Here is a 19,836-nt window from a genome sequence, read left to right as displayed (position 1 = left end):
CCACCCGCCTCAGCCTCCCAAAGTGCTGAGATTACAGGCGTGAGCCACCGCGCCCAGCCCTGGTCTTATATCTTTCAGTCTTGGTAAACACACTTATTATCCCTGATAGTTAAAAAAATTCCATCAGCTAATGATTCCATCAGCATTTCTGCATCTAATAGTGTTGTTTGTAGACAGTTTTACTTCTTCCTTTCTAATCTAAAACCTTTTATTTTTGTTTTCTTGACTTACTGCACCTGCTAGAATCTCTAGTGCAATGTTAAATAGAAGTGATGTGAGCAGATTCCTTATTTTAAGCAAGAGGGAAACAAAGGAACAATGAACAAGTGGGATTTATACAAATACCTGTACCTGGTAGCTTGTTAGACTTCAACTTAACCATAACAATAATTACGTTAAATCTAGTCTTTACCATCATGTGCAAAGTTAGCTGCAGGTATTTCATAAATGTCTTTTATTAAGTTGAGAAGGATCCTATTATTCCTAATTTGTTTTTGAAAAATATCAGTTAAGTGTGTTAGATTTTGTTAAATACCTTGACTGTTGTTGGTGTTTAAGAATGCTAGCAATTTTTGCACTATGATTTTCTCTTGAGACTTTGCTGAAGTTGCTTATCAGCTTAAGCAGCTTTTGGGCTGAGACAATGGTTTTCTAGATATAGGATCATGTCATCTGCAAACAGTGGTAGTTTGGCTTCCTCTCTTCCTATTCGGATGACCTTTATTTTTATCTCTTGCCTGATTGCCCTGGACAGAACTTCGAATACTACACTGAATAGGAGTGGTGAGAGAGGGTGTCCTTGTTTTGTGCTGGTCTTCAAGGGGAATGCTTCCAGCTTTTGCCCATTCAGTATTTTATTGGCTGTGGTTTTGTCATATATGGCTCTTATTATTTTGAGGTATGAAACTGAATAATTAAAAAAAAAGGTTTAATTGGTTCACAGTTCTGCAGGCTATATAAGAAGCATGATGCTGCCATGTGTTCAGCCTCTCAGAAGGCCTAAGGAAACTTACAAGTATGGCAGAAGGCAAAGGGAGAGCAGGTTGTCACTTACATGGTGAAAGCAGGAGCAAGAGGGAGAACAAAGGGGAAGTATTACACACTTTTAAACAACCAGACCTTGTACGAACTTAGGTCACTATCATGAGAATAGTACTAAGGGGATGGTGCTAAACCATTCATTAGGAACTTAACCCCCTGATCCAATCAACTCCCACTATGCCCCACCTCCAACATTAGAGATTATAATTCAACATGAAATTTGGGAGGGGACACAAACCATATTGACCATTGTCAAGGAACTTTATTGTGTTTTCTTCTAGAAATTTCCGTTTCAGATATTACATTTAACTTTTTAATCAATTTTGAGTTCATTTTAATAACTGGTACAATTTCCATTTCTCTTTCCTCCTCCTCCTCTTCCTCCTCCTCCTTCTTCTTCTCCTTCTCCTCCTCCTCCTCTGCCGCCGCTGCCTCCACCTCCTCCTCCTCTTTCTTCTTCCTCTTCTCCTCTTCCTCCTCCTCTTCTTCTTATTCTTGCATGTGGATATCCTGTTTTCTCCACACCATTTATTGAAGAGAATCTTACTTGGATTGTGTTCTTTGCATTATTAAGAAAGATTAGTTGGCCATATATGCATGGGTTTACTTCTGGGTTTTCTATTCTGTTATTTTGGCTTATATGTCTATTTTTCAGCAAGTACCACACTGTTTTGATTGCCATAGCTTTGTAATATAGTTTGAAATAAAGAACCATGATACCTTAAACTTTGTTCTTCTTCTTCAAGATTGCTTTGGCTACTCAGGGTCTTTCATGATTCCAGATGAATTTTAGGATTGTTTTTTCTATTCCTGTGAAAAATGCACTTGGGATTTTGATAGAGATTGCATTGACTCTTGCTCAGAGTCTACAGAAGGTGGTATTAGTATGGACATTTTAACAATATTAATTATTCCAATTTAAGAATGTATTTTTCCATTTATATGTGTTTTCTTCCATTTCCTTCATTGATATCTTATAGTTTTCAGTGTACAGATTTTTCACCTCCTTGGTAAATTTATTCTAAGTATTTTATTCTTTGATACTACAATTAATAAAATTGCTTTCTTACTTTTTCTTTTTTTTTTTTTTTTTTTTTTTGAGGCGGAGTTTCGCTCTTGTTACCCAGGCTGGAGTGCAATGGCGCGATCTCAGCTCACCGCAACCTCCGCCTCCTGGGTTCAGGCAATTCTCCTGCCTCAGCCTCCTGAGTAGCTGGGATTACAGGCACGCGCCACCATGCCCAGCTAATTTTTTGTATTAGCAGAGACGGGGTTTCACCATGTTGACCAGGATGGTCTCGATCTCTTGACCTTGTGATCCACCCGCCTCGGCCTCCCAAAGTGCTGGGATTACAGGCTTGAGCCACCGTGCCCGGCCTTACTTTTTCTTTTGGATAGCTTGTTGTTAGTGTATAGAAATGCAACTGATTTTTGTATGTTGATTTTGTAACCTGCAACTTGACTAAATTTGTTTGTCAGTTCTAACAGTTTGGTGGAGTCTAGGGTTTTCTACATATAAGATCATGCCAACTACAGAGAAAAGTTTACTTTTCCCCTTTCTTATTTGGATATCTTTTATTTCTATTTCTTGTCTGACTACTTGGCTAGAACACCCAGTACTATGGTGGCAAGAAATGATAAGAGTAGGCATCCTTGTCACGTTACTGCTATTGGGGAAAAGCTTTCACCTTTTCACCACTGAATGTGATGTTAGCTGTGGGACTGTCATATATGGTTTTTGCTATACTGAGGTATATTCCCTCTATACCTAATTTGTTAAGTTGTTTTTTTTTTTTTTTTTCTGAGAGATAAGGTCTCACTCTGACACCCAGTCTGGAGTGTAGTCTCATTATCATGCATCACTGCAGCCTTCAACTCCTGGGCTCAAGTGATCCTCCTCGCTCAGCTTGCCAAGTACCTGGGACTATAGGCATATGCCACCAGGCCTGGCTGGTTTTCTACTTTTATTTTATTAGAGACAGAATCTTGCTTTGTTGCTCAGGCTGATCTCAAACTCTGGCCTCAAGTGATCCTCCTGCCTTGGTCTCCTAAAATGCCAAGATTATAGGCATGAACCACTGCATCTGACTTTTTTTAAAAAAATCATAAAATGATGTTAAATTTAGCCATGTGAGCCAGGTGCAGTGGCTCACACCTGTAATCCCAGCACTTTGGGAGGCCAAGGCAGGTGGATCACCTGAGGTCTGAAGTTCGCGACCAGCCTGGCCAACATGATGAAACCCTGTCTTTAAAAAAAAAAAAAAAAAAAAAATTAGCTGTGCGCTAAGGTGGTGTATCACATTTATGGATTTGCATGCATTGAAACATTCTTACATTTTAGGGATAAATCTCACTTGATCATGGTGATAAAAAGGAATAAATCTTCATTGGAATTCAGTTTGTGGGTATTTTGTGGAAGATTTTTGCATCTATTTTCATCATATATTGGCCTTTAATTTTCTTTTCTTTTAGTGTCTTTGTCTGGCTTTGGTATCAGGATAATGCTATCCTTTTAAAATGAGTTCAAAAGAATTTCCTCTTCTTTGATTTTATAGAAGGGTTTGAGAAGGATTGGCATTGTTTTTTTAAATGTTTGGTAGAATTTACCAGCGAAGCCATCTGGTTCTGGACATTTACTTGCTGAGAGATTTTTGGTTACCGATTTAATCTCCTTACTACTTACAGCTTTATTCATATTTTCTATTTCTTCATTATTCAGTCTTGGTAGGTTGTGTCTGGAAATTTATCCATTTCTTCTATGTTGTACAATTTGTTGGCATGTAAGTTTTAGAGTAGCCTGTTAAGATTTTTTAATATTTCTGTGGTATCAGTTATAATGTCTTCTCTTTCATTTCAGATTTTATTTGGGTCTTTTTTTCTCAGTATAGCTAAAGATTTGTCAAAGTTGTTTATATTTTCAGAAAAATCTATCTCTTAGTTTTGTTGATCTTTTATGTTGTTTTTCTAGTTTCTACTTTCATTTAATTGTTATTTGTTATTTCCTTCTTCCTATAAACTTTAAGCTTTGTTTTATTCTCTTTTTAGTTCCTTGAGATATATAGTTAGATTGTTTATTTGAGATCTTGACTGCAATAGGCATTTATTGCCATAAACTTCTCTTTTAGAACTGCTTTTCTGTATCCTATAAGTTTTAGTATGTTGTACTTCCATTTTTGTCTCAAGATAATTTAAAATTTTTTCTTTTTATTTCTTCTTTGATCCATTGATTGTTCAGGAGTATGTTGTTTAATTTCCACGTATTTGAACTTTCCACCTTTCCTTTTATTATTGGCTTCTGGTTTCATACCATTGTGGTCAGAAAAGATACTTAATATAATTTCAGTATTCTTGAGTTTGTTAAAACTTGTTTTTTGGCCTAACATATGACCTCCTGAATAATGTTCTGTGTGTACTTGACAAGAATGTGTATTCTGTTGCATATTGGATGGAACATTCTGTATATGTCTGTTAAGTCCATTTGATCTAAAGTGTATCTGAAGTCCAATATTTTGTAATTGATTTTTCCCTCTGAATGATCTTTCTCCATTGTTGAAAGTGGGGTCCTTAAGTTCCCTACTATTAATTGCATTGTTGGCTACTTCTGCCCTCAGATCTGGTCATATTCACTTAATATATTTTGATGCTCTGATGTTGGGTGCACATATATTTGTAATTATGTCTTCTTGATAAATTAACCCCATTATCATCATGTAATAATCCTCTTCGTATGCTACAGTTTTTTACTTAAAGTCTCTGTTATCTGATGTAAGTATACCTAATTTTACTCTCTTGTAGTTTCAATCTGCATGGAATATATTTTTCTCTTTCTTTAATTGCAGTCTATATATGTCCCTAGAGGTAAAGAATCTCTTGTAGGTAGGATATAGTTGGAGTTGTTTCTTTAAAATTTATTCAGTTGCTCTATCTGTTGATTGGAGAATTTAATCCACTTACATTTAAAGTAATTATTATTATTATTATTATTTTGAGACAGAGTCTTGCTTTGTCACCCAGGCTGGAGTCAGTGGTGCGATCTTGGCTCACTGCAACCTCCACCTCTCAGGTTCAAGTGATTCTCCTGCCTCAGCCTCTTGAGTAGCTGGGACTACAGGCGTGCACCACCATGCTCAGCTAATTTTTGTATTTTTAGTAGAGATGGGGTTTCACCATATTGGCCAGGCTGGTCTTGAACTCCTGACCTTGTGATCCACCCACTTCAGCCTCCCAAAGTGCTGGGATTACAGGTGTGAGCCACTGTGCCAGGCCAGTTTGTTAAATTTTTATCATGAAGGGGTGTTGAATTTATCACATGCTTTTTCCCTATCTATTGAGAAGATCATACGGTGTTTGTCTTTCATTCTGTTGATGTGATGTAACACACTTATTGATTTCTGTATGTCAAATTATCCTTACATTGCTGGTATAAATCCCATGGCATTCTACTTTTGATGTGCTGTTTGATTCAGTTTGCTAGAATTTTTTTGAGGATTTTTGTGTTTTATATGCGTCAGGAATATTGGCCTGTAGTTTTCTTTTTTTGTGTTGTGTTCTTCTCTGGTGTTGGTATCAAAACAAGGCTGGTCTTGTAGAATGAGTTAGGGATAATTCCCTCTTTTTCAATTTTACAACTTAATAGTAAAAAAAAAAAAAAAAAAAATCCCATTTAAAAGTGGGCAAAGGTCATGAATAGATATTTCTCAAAAGATATATAAATGGCAAACAAGTATGTGAAAAAATGGTTAACATCACTAATAATCAGGGAAATGCAAACCAAAACCACAATGAGATATCATTTTACCCTGTTAAATGGCTGTTAGTGTTTTTTTTCTTCTAGATTTTATTTTATTTTTTTAGAGATGGGGGTCTTACCATGTTGCCCAGGCTGGTCTCTAATGCCTAGGCTCAAGCAATCATCCCACCTTGGCCTCCCACAGTGCTGGAACTACAGGTGTCAGCCATCCTGCCCAGCCTGGCAATTATTAAAATGACAAAAAACAACAGATGCTGGCAAGGAGGCAGAGAAAAGGAAGCTCATGTACCCTGTTGGTGGGAATGTACTTTAGTACAACCGCTATGAAAAACAGTATGGAGGTTTCTCAAAAAAAACTAAACACAGAACTGCCATACAATCCAGCATTCTCACTACAGGGTATTTATCACAAGGAAAAGAAATCAGTATTATCAAAGGGACACCTGTACTTACATGTTTATTGCAACACTATTCACAATAGCAAAGACATGGAATCAACGTAAATGCATATCAGTGGATGAATGGATAAAGAAAATGGGGTATATATACCCAATGGAATACTATTTGGCCATAAAAATAACAAAATTACGTCGTTTGCAGGAATATAGATGGAACTGGAGGTCAATAAGTGAAATAAGCCAGGCACAGAAAGACAAATACTACATGTTCTCACTCATATGTGGAAGGTAAAATCCATGATCTCAAAGAAACAGAATAGAATGGTAGATATTAGAGTCTGGGAAGGGTGGGTGCATGGGAGGGAGTATGAAGAGAGGTTGCCTAATGGGTACAGATACACAGTTAAATAGAAGAATAAGTTCTAATGTTATATATCTAACTAACATACAATTCTATAGAAGAAATAAGTTCTAGTGTTTCTAGTTTGTCTATAGTGAGACCACGGTACCTACACTTAGCAACAATATTTTTAACATTTCAAAGTAACTAGGAAAGAGGAAATGATACCAACACACAGACATGGTAAATACTGAAGGAGATGGATACCCCAAATACCCTGACTTGATCATTACACTTTCTATACATGTAACAAAAACTCATTATTCATTCTGGAGAGCTCATATAACCTTTGTTTGGGGAAACAAAATTTGGGTCTTTTGCCCCTATCAAGGTAAAACAAAGCTCCCATATTATGAGTGAACTGCATAATAACATACAAGTTTTATTTTATTTTTAGTTTTGGAGGTGTATCTCTACTGTAAAGAGGTCTCTGAGAAGCTGAGTTAGAGCTGTTTACAGCTTTAGATAAAACAACTAGGCAAAAAGCTGCATAGCAAGTTTCTGTTTATCACTGAATAAATGGTATGGTAAATATATTTGTAAAATATAAATATATTTATAAAATATAAAATATCACTTACTAACCTTGAATAAATATTTGACCCAACACCATTTTCTTGATGAAATGCCAGCAATTCCATCATCAGGAAGATTTACAATTCTTCCCATTTTTATAAATCCACGAAAACTTTTTAGGTAAAGAACACCATTTATATGAAAAATTATTCCATCTCGTGATAAAGTCACATCAGTTACATTCTGTCTTTCATCATCACTCAGAACGTCTGGAGGCACTCTGACTCTGGTCCAAGTACGGAATGAATCATTTGTTTGAAAGGTCTCCCTATCAGTTACCAAAACAACACATGCAAAAACACAAGAATCACGGAAAGCAATTAGTTGACTACCACGGGGTGAAGAGATTGGTAAATAACCAGGAATTTCAGGTATAGTTAATATAGGAAAAGTCAACAGAATAAGAAAATCTGCAACAAAGCAATCTTGAAAAATCACTTGGTTTCCTCTAATCTCCTTTAGTGCATCATCTTTTGTCATTGGTACCACAATATTCCAGGTCCTAAGAAGACAAAGAAAATAAAATAAAATGACCTCTCCGTCTTCTGATCCATTTTGTACAGTGCTGATATTTATCATCCTTAAAACATTTTTAACTTTTATCAATATAAATCTGGATAAAACAACTAATATTAAAATGCAACCACTGCCACATTGTTTTTGTTATTCATCACTCTGGTCCCAAAGGAAAACAATCTTTTTTATTTTTATAATTATATATATTTTATTGCACTTTAGATTCTGGAGTACATGTGCAGAACATGCAGGATTGTTGCATAGGTACATACATGGCAATGTGGTTTGCTGCCTCCATCCCCCCATCATCTATATCTGGCATTTCTCCCAATGTTATCCCTCCTCAATTCCCTACACCCCACTGTCCCTCCCCTAGTCTCCGCCAACAGACCCCAGTGTGTGATGCTCCCCTCCCTGTGTCCATGTGTTCTCATTGTTCAACACCTACCTATGAGTGAGAACATGCGGTGTTTGATTTTCTGTTCTTGTGTCAGTTTGCTGAAAATGATTGTTTCCAGATTCATCCATGTCCCTACAAAGGACACGAACTCACCGTTTTTTATGGCTGCATGGTATTCCATGGTGTATATGTGCCACATTTTCCTTGTCCAGTCTATCATCGATGGACATTTGGGTTGGTTCCAGGTCTTTGCTATTGTAAACAGTGCTGCTATGAACACAAGTGTGCATGTGTCTTTATAATAGAATGATTTATAATCCTTTGGATATATACCCAGTAATGGGATTGCTGGGTCAAATGGAATTTCTATTTCTAGGTCCTTGAGGAATCACCACACCGTCTTCCACAATGGTTGAACTAATTTACACTCCCACCAACAGTGGAAAAGAGTCCTATTTCTCCACATCCTTTCCAGCATCTGTTGTCTCCAGATTTTTTAATGATCGCCATTCTAACTAGCATGAGATGGTATCTCATGTGGTTTTGATTTGCATTTCTCTAATGACCAGTGATGATGAGCATTTTTTCATATGTTTGTTGGCCTCATATATGTCTTCTTTTGAAAAGTGTCTGTTCATATCCTTCACCTACTTTTGAATGGGTTTGTTTGTTTGTTTTTTTCTTGTAAATCTGTTTTAGTTCTTCATAGATTCTGGATATTAGCCCTTTGTCAGATGGGTAGATTGCAAGAATTTTTTTCCCATTCTGTTGGTTGCCGGTTCACTCTAATGATTGTTTCTTTTGCTGTGCAGAAGCTCTGGAGTTTAGTTAGATCCCATATGTCTATTTTGGCTTTTGTTGCCAATGCTTTTGGTGTTTTCGTCATGAAGTCCTCGCCTATGCCTATGTCCTGAATGGTACTGCCTAGGTTTTCTTCTAGGGTTTTTATGGTGTTAGGTCTTAAGTTTAAGTCTTCAATCCATCTGGAGTTAATTTTAGTGTAAGGTGTCAGGAAGGGGTCCAGTTTCTGCTTTCTGCACATGGCTAGCCAGTTTTCCAAACACCATTTATTAAACAGGGAATCCTTTCCCCATTGCTTGTTTTTGTCAGGTTTGTCAAAGATCAGATGGTTGTAGATGAGTGGCATTGCCTCCAAGGCCTCTGTTCTGTTCCATTGGTTTACATCTCTGTTTTGGTACCAGTATCATGCTGTTTTGATTACTGTGGCCTTGTAGTATAGTTTGAAGTCAGGTAGCGTGACGGCCTCCAACTTTGTTCTTTTTGCTTAGAATTGACTTGGCTATGCAAGCTTTCTTTTGGTTCCATATGAAGTTCAAGGTGGTTTTTTCCAGTTCTGTGAAGAGGGTCATAGGTAGCTTGATGGGGATAGCATTGAATCTATAAATTACTTTGGGCAGTATGGCCGTTTTCACAATATTGATTCTTCCTAACCATGAGCATGGAATGTTTTCCATCTGTTTTTTGTCCTCTCTTATTTCCTTGAGCAGTGGTTTGTAGGTCTCCTTGAAGAGGTCCTTTACATCCTTTGTTAGTTGTAGTCCTAGGTATTTTATACTCTTCATAGCAATTGTGAATGGCAGTTTTTTCTTGATTTGGCTCTCTTTAAGTCTGTTATTGGTGTATAGGAATGCTTGTGATTTCTGCACATTGATTTTGTATCCTGAGACTTTGCTGAAGTTGCTTATCAGTTTCAGGAGATTTTGGGCTGAGACGACGGGGTCTTCTAGATATACAATCATGTCGTCTGCAAATAGACACAATTTGACTTCCTCCTTTCCTAATTGAATGCCCTTTATTTCTTTTTCTTGCCTGATTGCTCTGGCTAGAACTTCCAATACTATATTGAATAGGAGTGGTGAGAGAGGGCATCCTTGTCTAGTGCCAGATTTCAAAGGGAATGCTTCCAGTTTTTGCCCATTCAGTCTGATATTGGCTGTGGGTTTGTTGTAAATAGCTTTTATTATTTTGAGATATGTTCCGTTGATACCTAGTTTATTGAGAGTTTTTAGCATAAAGGGCTGTTGAATTTTGTCAAACACCTTCTCTACATCTATTAAGATAATCATGTGGTTTTTGTCTTTGGTTCTGTTTATGTGGTGAATTACGTTTATAGACTTGCATTGAATTTTGTCAAACACCTTCTCTGCATCTATTGAGATAATCATGTGGTTTTTGTCTTTGGTTCTGTTTATGTGGTGAATTATGTTTATAGACTTGTGTATGTTGAACCAGCCTTGCATCCCTGGGATGAAGCCTACTTGATTGTGATGGATAATCTTTTTGATGTGCTGTTGCAATTGGTTTGCCAGTATTTTATTGAAGATTTTTGTATCTATGTTCATCATGGATATTGGCCTGAAGTTTTCTTTTCTTTTTAAGTCTCTGCCGGATTTTGGTATCAGGATGATGTTGGTCTCACAAAATGATTTGGGAAGGATTCCTTCTTTTTGGATTGTTTGGAACAGTTTCAGAAGGAGTGGTACCAGCTCCTCTTTGTATGTCTGGTAGAATTCAGCTGTGAACCCATCTGGACCTGGGCTTTTTTTGGTTGGTAGGCTATTAATTGCTTCCTCAACTTCAGCCCTTGTTATTGGTCTATTCAGGGTTTTGACTTCTTCCTGGTTTAGGCTGGGGATGGTGCAAGTGTCCAGGAATTTATCCATTTCTTCCAGGTTTACTGGTTTATGTGCATACAGTTGTTTGTAGTAATCCCTGATGGTAGTTTGTATTTCTGTGGAATCTGTGGTGATATCCCCTTTATCATTTTTTATTGCATCTAGTTGATTCTTCTCTTTTTTTTTCAGGATCTTCTCTTTGTCTTTCATCTTTGACAATTTGATTACAATAAGTCTTGGAGTAGTCTTATTTGGATTGAATCTTACTGGTAACCTTTAATCTTTATGTACCTGGATACTATAATTTTCTGCAGGTTTCAAGTTTCCTATTTCTTTAAATAATCTTTCTACTCCACTGTATTTCTCTACTCCCTCTTAAACCCCAATGACTTAAACATTTGCTATTTTGATGCTGTTCCATAAATCCCACCAGCTTTCTTCATTCCTTTCATTTTTTAATCATAACTGTATATTTTCAAGTAATCTGTCTTCAGTTTTACAGATATTTTCTTCTCCTTGATCAATTGACTGTTTTTGCTTTCTATTGCATTTTTCATTTTGTTCACTTATTTTTCAGCACTTGCATTTTTGTTTAAAAAAAATTTCAATCTCTGTTAAATTTGTCATTCTGATCATGTATTGTTTCTTCATTTTGTTGAATTGTTACTTTGTATTTTCTTCAAGTACCCTGAGCTTCCTTAAAACAGTTATTTTGAATTATTTGTCAGACAGTTCATACATCTCTATCTCTTTAGGGCCAGTCACTGGCACTTTATTTTGTCCATTCGAGGACACCATATTTCCCTGATTTTTCTGTCTTTCTGGTCATGCATTGATATCTGTGCATTGAAGTAATAGATACTTATTCCAGTCTTCACAGTGTGGTTTTGTCTGGGAACACAATTCAACAGTAAGCCTCCAGAGATTCTAGGTGGGTCAGCTGGTGTGGCCCATAAACCTATGACTATGGCAACCACTGAAACGCTGGGGGGTTCCTTAAGCCTAGAACCATCACAGTTGGTACAGTACCAAGCTGGAAACCCTTGGCCACTGAAAATGGTGCAGTGATGGGGTGTATCTGAAGTCTACAGCCTCTGAGATCGGCTTGCTGCTGAGGTTTCTCCAAAACCCAAGGCCTCTGTAGTCAGCTGGCAGTGATGCAGGCCAGAGATTGAGTCAATTTCCCTTAGCATTCTCCTTCAGGGATGCCCAGAAAGGGGCTATGTTCCTATAGCTGTCCACTTTTTGGCGCTGCTGGATAGCATGCAGAGCCATCTGTGAACCAGGCCCAAACCTTCTTTTCCTCTGTTAACTCATTGTAGGGAACTCCCCATGAAACCATAGGTGCAAATGGGGAGAGAGAAGGCAGTGTAGCAGCAGTAGGAACCATGTGAATTTGGGCCACTTTGTCCTAAAATTTACCTGCCCCTTGAGGGCTTGTTAGGGCCCAATCATGTATATACCACTTCCATCTGATAATGGAGTATTGTGTTGCTGTGCATGTCCAACATTATGACTCAGTGGGTCAAGTAATACCCAATTCATGATGGACAGCTAGGGTTGCATGGTAACTTGGTGGCCCATGGTCAAGCATTCAGTCTCTGCTAAAGCCCAATAGTAGGCCAAGAGTTGTCTCCTAAGAGGAGAGTAGTTATCCAAGGATGATGAAAGGGCTTTTCTCCAAAATTCAAAGGGAATGTGGTTCAATTTAGCTATAAGGGCTTGACAAAGGCTCTACATAGCATCCCTATCTGCCACTGACATCTGCTATATCAAACGGCCCAAGATATAGCAGCCTAGACCTATTGTAGAGCCTTCTCTTTTACACAGCAGCCTAGACCTATTGTAGAGCCTTCTCTTGTCCTGGGTCCCATTGAAAATTCACAGCTTTTTTGGTTACTTGGGAAATGGACAAGTGTAACATTTCCAAATGAGGAATATGTTGCCTCTAAAATCCAAAGAGTCCCATTAGGCATTGTGCTTCTTTCTTGGTTATAGGAGGGGCCAGATGCAAACAACTTAAACTTCACCTTAGAAGAGATATCTTGATATGCCTCACACTACAGGACTGCAAGAAATTTTATTGAGATAGAAGGCCCCAAATTTGAGTTGGATTTATTCTCCACTCTTTAGCTTGTGGATATCTTACTAATACATCTAGGGTCACTGCCACTTCTTGCTCCCCATGTCCAATTAACGTAATGTCATCAATATAATGGACCAGTGTGATATTATCTAATGGAATGGAAAGGTGACCAAGATGCCTACAAACTAAATTATGACATAGGGCTGGAGAGTTGACATACCCCTGAGGTAGGACATTGAAGATGTATTGCCATCCTTGCCCACAGAAGGCAAACTGTTTCCGTTGGGCCTCACAGACAGGGATGGGGAAAAAAAGGCATTTGCCAGATCAATAACTGCACAACACATAGCAAGGGATGTGTTAATTTGCTCAAGCAATGAAACACATCTGGTACAGCAGCTGCAACTGGAGTTACCACCTGGTTAAGCTTATGACAACCCAGTCATTCTCCAAGATCCATCTGTCTTCTGCACCAGCTAGATAGATAAGTTGAAATGGGGATGTCATGGGAATCACACCACCCCTGCATCTTCTAATTTCTTGATGGTGGCTCTAGTCTTTGAAATCCCTCTAAGAATTCAATATTGCTTTTAATTTACTATTTTCCAAGGTAGAGGCAGTGCTAATGGCTTATAAGTGGCCTTACTCACCATAATTATTCTCACTTCATAGGACAGGAACCAATATGGGGATTCTGTCAGCTACTAAGTATTATCCCAAGCATGCATCCTAGAACTGAAGGAATAACCATATAGCATGGGTTTGGAGACCCACTGGATTCACCGTGAGACAGGCCTGAGTTAAAACTCCATTGATCATCTAACCTCCATAAGCGTCTATTCTGAGAGAGACCCACAGTGACATTTGGATCTCCTAGAATCAGTGTCAGTTCATAGCCAGTGGCCAGTAGTCTGTGATATGTCTGATATTTCCTTTCCCCCAGTGTACAGTTACCCTGGTTAGAGGCCACAGGTCCCTCTGGGGTAGGCTGGGAGAAAGATTAACAACATAAATTTTTATAGTGTATCAAGGTCTTTCCTGAAGGGGATGCAGTTGCCTCTTTAAGGGCTTTTGGGTCTATAGACAGGCTCACTTTGCTATGTATATTTTTTTATCAAGTTTTCTTTTGCTCCCTGCTCTGTGCTGTTTCTTCTGATTCCCATTTTTCTGGTTATTGAGTTAGGTGTCTGACTTTCATGTTGCAGGCTTTCTGTAATTTTCTGGTGGTCCTTCACTATACGCTAATATTTAAGAGAGGAGCCATGACAAGGTGTGAGTCAGCTTTATCACTGAGTGAAACCTCTTGCTTCCATCGTGACCCATGATGTTTCTCCCTGCACCTCATGAGTTCTTTTAAATAGGTCTGATGGGTTAATCCAAAGAAGAATCCTCTCTTATCTTGTCAAGAGAATAATGTTATGTTTCCATATTTAGGGAGTAGGGCTGGAGAAAAGAGCTGAATGCACATTGGGGAGTTCCTACCATATTATCATTTTATTTTTTATTTTATATATATAATACTCTTACTGACTACAGTCACCCTGATGCACAATAATCTGAAAACTTATTCCTCCTGTAAATCTGAACTTTTTTTTTTTTTTGAGACGGAGTTTTGCTTGTTACCCAGGCTGGAGTGCAATGGCGCGATCTCGGCTCACCGCAACCTCCGCCTCCTGGGTTCAGGCAATTCTCCTGCCTCAGCCTCCTGAGTAGCTGGGACTACAGGCACGCGCCACTATGCCCAGCTAATTTTTTTTGTATTAGTAGAGACGGGGTTTCACCATGTTGACCAGGATGGTCTTGATCTCTTGACCTCATGATCCACCTGCCTCGGCCTCCCAAAGTGCTGGGATTACAGGCTTGAGCCACCGCGCCCGGCCAAATCTGAACTTTTATACCCTTTAATTAATACTTCCTCCTTTTCACATTCTCCCCCACCTTGGCTCTTATAACCATCATTTCACTCTCTACTTCTATGAGGTCAACTTTTTTAGAGTTTTCATGTAAGTGAGGTCATACAGTATTTGTCCTTCTGTGCCTGGCTCATTTCACTTAGCGTAAGGTCCTCCAGGTTTACCCATGTTGTTGCAAGTGACAAAATTTCCTTCTTTTTAGAAGGCTGAATAATATTCCACTGTGTATACATATCACATTTTCTTTATCCATGCATCTACTGATGGACACATAGGTTGTTTCCATATCTCAGCTATTGTGAATCAGTGAACGTGGAAATGCAGATATCCACACACTGATTTTGATTCCTTTGGATATATACTTAGAAGTGGGATTGCTGGATCCCACTGGGAGTTGCAGTAGATTGCTGGTAATTTTATTTTGAGTTTTTTGAGAAACTTCCATGCCATTTCCCATAATGGCTATATTAATTTATATTCCCAACAACAATGTACAAGGGATACTTTTTATCCACATTTTACTAACACTTGTTATCTTTCATCTTTTTGATAAAAGTCATTGCAATAGGTATGAGGTGGTATCTCACTGTGCTTTTAATTTGCATTTTCCTAATGATTAGAGATGCTGCACATTTTTTTTTTTTAGGTACCTATTGTATTGTTGTTTGGAATCTGTAGTTGGGCAGGGCCACATCCTGGGCTCCAAGGCTGGTTGAGGTCTCTGGAGTCTGTGGTTAGCTACACAGAGTGGACAGGGCCAGAGGCTATGCTCCACACATATGCATAGACTGAACTTGTCTTTAGATCTAGGGTAGTCTTATACACCATGGTATACTATGCAGTCATAATAAAGCATAAAATATGTTCTTTGCAGCAACATAAATAAAGCTGGACGCCATCATCCTAAGTGAAATCAAATACTGCATGTTCTCACTTATAAGTAAGTGGGAGCTAAACAATGGGTACACATGGACATAAAGATGGAAATAATAGACAGTGGGGACTCCAAAAAAGGGAGAGGGTGGGAGGGGAGTGAGGATTAAAAAATTACCTGTTGAGTACCAAGTTCACTATTTGGATGATGGGTACACTAGATGCCGAAACATCACCATTACTCAATATATCCATGTAACAAATCTACACATATACACCTCGAATCTAAAATTTAAAAACAAAAAAGCACAGCATCAAGGTGTGGTAGAGTCGTCACTCAGCTGTTGGTGTTGTGTGAGGCCAGATACTCCCTCTGCAGGTAAATACTGACCTACATTTGCCTCCTGGTAAGGGGAAAGCTTAAGGAGAGCACCAGGGCTTGGCTTGCTCTATCTCTGTGGTTGAGTGGGGCAAGATGCTTCCTTCATAGGAAAACACTGACCTACACTTGCCTTCTGGCCTGGGGAAGGTTTAAAGAGAAAGCTGGAGGTAGATGGGAAAGCTGGCTAGCGACTTGAGGCTGACAGCCCTGTGGATCATGTTTCTTGCAGAGTGATGCTGTTCTCTCTGGTGTGGTGCCCCATTTGCCAGAATGCAGAGCCATCACTAATACCACGTGCTGGTTGCTGTAGGCTCCAGGCCCTGTTCTTCATTTCTAATTGATCCCAGGTGGTCTAGCCCTGCTGGTACTTCCAATGTGTCCTGTGGAGTGAGACAGAACTAAGCCTCCTGTGAAGGGTCCCAGAATGGTGGGAAAGTTGAATATCTATCTCAACTATCTTTCCCCATGGTGGAAACCATGGGCCTAGGAGAATCTTCTGTGTGTGGCACTATGTAGCTTGGGAGACACATGACATGGTCAAAGGGAAACAATTCCTCTTACCCTTTGAATATGGCTTTTCTTAGTTCTGATATTGGATATTGGCAAAGGTATTCTTGTTTGTGGATCGTTGCTAGCTGGATTTCTGGGGGTGTGGGAAGTTGGGCCAGAGAACTTCAATTCTACCATCTTGCTGACGTAACTTCCCACCAATTTAGAATTCTCTTCTGTAAGCGCTTACTTAACGGAATTGCTATGCACTACTCAGTTACCACGTCTTGCTCTGCTTCCTATCTTTTGTTCTTGCCTCTCTTTCACTTTTTGACTTTATAGGTTTGTAACTTTAAAAAAAATTTTTTCTCCCTGTGATTTGGTAAGATTTTGGGAGAGATTAGAGATAAATAAATGTACTTAATCTGCCATGTTTTAATTTATCTTCATTTAACTAAGTTTCAATAAGCCATGTTCCTTTTCTTCTTTTAAAAAGATTTTTTCAAAATTAAGAGATGGGGGTCTCACAATGTTGCCCAGGCTGGTCTCAAACTCCTGGGCTCAAGATATCCTCCTGTGTCAGCCTCCTCAGTAGCTGGGACTACAGGTGCACAGCACTGCACCCAGCCTAGTTATGTTCTGCTTAGGAACTTTGCTGGCCCCTTAATTATATACAGGAAAAAAACTCAAACTTTTCCAAATGATTTTCAGGGAATCTCCACATTATTCCTTTTCTTTGCTATTCAATTTCATTTGCCATATTATATTTCAGATGTGTTCTTTCCTCCTTCCAAAATTGTAGTCTTCCCCCTCTGAGTACCCACTTCCCTCTTCTCCTTCCCTATACTATACTTGTTCTTCAAGATCCTGCACAACCTGCACAATTACTACATCTTGTATTTTCTTTCTCATTTTACCACAAAATATATCTTTTTAATTTTTTTTGAGACGTAGTTTTGCCCCGTCACCCAGGCTGGAGTACAATGGCATGATCTTGGCTCACTGCAACCTCCACGTCTTGGGTTCAAGCAATTCTCCTGCCTCAGCCTCCTGAGTAGCTGGGACTAGAGGTGCGTGCCACCTTGCCCAGCTATTTTTTTTGTAGTTTTAGTAGAGATGGGGTTTCACCATGTTAGCCAGGATGGTCTCAATCTCTTGACCTCATGATCCGCCTGCCTTGGCCTCACAAAATATGTCTTTTATAAGAATAAAATTTTCTAAGCTCATATTAGTCAATCATGTTAATGAAATTTTATGACATCCAAGCCTACATATTCTAAATGGTTCTCTGAATTCTCTACATATACATATTTTCCTTATATTTATTTTAAAGTATAATGTAATAATTTCATTATATACAAAAGAGTATATAATGCACATATACCATTTAAAGAATAATACTAAGATGAATACCTGTGTGTTAATCACCCAGATCGAGAGTCAGAACATTACATATACCTTAGAAATTTCCTGTACGCCTAACATTTCCTACCTCCCCCACCTACTCACAGGTCATCACTGACCTGATTTGGTGATTACATTTATGTTTACATTCCCGTGGGTCTTTTATTTTTATTTTTGGAGGCAGGGTCTTGCTCTTCCACCCAGGCTGGAGTGCAGTGGCAAGATCATGGCTCACTGCAGCCTTGGCCTCCTGGGCTCAAGAGAGCCTCCCACCTCAGCCTCCCAAGTAGCTAGGACCACAGGCACAAACTGCCATGCCCAGCTAATTAAAACAAAATTTTTTTTTAAGAGACAGGGTCTCCTTACGTTGCCCAGGCTGACCTTGAACTCCTGTGCTCAAGCAATACTCCTACCTTGGTAACCCAAAGTGTTAGGATTACAGGTGTGAGCAACTGCGCCTGGCCTTCCATGTTTTCTTAAAACTAGTTTTGCCAATCTTAACACCGCTGTTTTGGCCAGCGCAGTGGATTGCTTAGATTTCGGTGCTGGGAATCAACAAGTTGGACGTCCGCTCAGAGACCTAGTTAGAAAGTCGGTAATTACAAAGACGACAGAGGGATAAATATATAATGAAGGGAAGAAACCAGCCTAAAAAGGCAGAGAATACTCAAAATCAGAATGCCTCTCCCTCTACAGGGGATCGCAGTTCCTCATCAGCAACGGAACAAGGCTTAATGGAGAACGAGTGTGTTCCATTATCAGAAGCAGGTTTCAAAAGGTGGGTGATAAGAAACTTCTGTGAATTAAAAGAACTTGTTCTAACCCAATGCAAAGAAACTAAGAACCTGGAAAAAAGGTTTGAGGAAATGCTAATGAGAATGGACAATTTAGAGAGGAGTATAAGTGAATTGATGGAGCTGAAAAACACAACACGAGAACTTCGCGAAGTATGCACAAGTTTAAACAGTCGAATTGATCAAGCAGAAGAAAGGATATCAGAAGTCGAGGACCAGCTCAGTGAAATGAAATGAGAAGACAAGATTGGAGAAAAAAGGATAAAAAGGAATGAGCAAAGTCTCCATGAAATATAGGACTATGTGAAAAGACCTAATTTACATTTGATAGGTGTACCTGAATGTGACGAAGAGAATGAATCCAAGTTGGAAAATACTCTTCAGGATATCATTCAGGAAAACTTTCCCAACCTAGCAAGGCAGGGTAATATTCAACTCCACGTAATGCAAAGAACACCACAAAGATATTCTTCAAGAAGACCAACCCCAAGGCACATAATCGCCAGATTTATTAGGGTTGAAATGAAGGAGAAAATACTAAGGGCAGCCAGAGAGAAAGGTCAGGTTACCCACAAAGGGAAACCTATCAGACTACAGCAGATCTCTCAGCAGAAACCCTACAAGCCAGAAAAGAGTGGGGACCAATATTTAACATCCTTAAAGAAAAGAACTTTCAACCCAGAATTTCCTATCCAGCCAAACTAAGCTTTACAAGCGAAGGAAAAATTAAATCTTTTGTGAACAAGCAGGTACTTAGAGAGTTCACCACCACCAGGCCTGCTTTACAAGAGCTTCTGAAAGAAGCACTATACATAAAAAGGAACAACCAATATCAGTCTTTCCAAAAATATATCAAAAAGCAAAGAGCATCAACACAATGAAAAATTTACACCAACTAATGGGCAAAACAGCCAGCTAGCATCAAATGGCAGTATTAAACTCATATATATTCAAATTGGACAAATAGCCAAAACCCATCGGTATGCTGCATCCAGACCCATCTCACATGCAAACGATACACAAAGACTCAAAACAAAGGGATGGAGGAAGATTTACCAACCAAACAGAGAGTAAAAATAAACAAATAAATAAAAAGTAGGAGATGTAATTCTCACCTCTGATAAAATAGACTTTAAAGCAACAAAGATCAAAAGAGGCAAAGAAGGACATTATCAATG

At 38.8% G+C, this 19,836-nt stretch overlaps 1 protein-coding gene across 1 annotated transcript in view; it reads right to left on the bottom strand.

Moving 5' to 3' along the window:
* Positions 1 to 19,836, bottom strand: part of CATSPERE (catsper channel auxiliary subunit epsilon) — a 180,123-nt gene that overhangs the window by 78,163 nt on the left and 82,124 nt on the right. The window contains exon 9 of the mRNA XM_064383670.1: positions 7,175 to 7,667. Coding sequence (XP_064239740.1) covers positions 7,175 to 7,667 — 493 coding nt within the window. The remainder of the gene's footprint in view (positions 1 to 7,174; positions 7,668 to 19,836) is intronic.

Source organism: Aotus nancymaae, unplaced genomic scaffold, assembly GCF_030222135.1.
Source record: "Aotus nancymaae isolate 86718 unplaced genomic scaffold, 86718_ANA_hifiasm-v0.15.2.pri h1tg000032l_0, whole genome shotgun sequence".
In the NCBI taxonomy this organism is placed as follows: Eukaryota; Metazoa; Chordata; class Mammalia; order Primates; family Aotidae; genus Aotus; species Aotus nancymaae.
The sequence above is the reverse complement of the archived record's forward strand: the minus strand, read 5'-3'. Positions and strand labels throughout refer to the sequence as shown.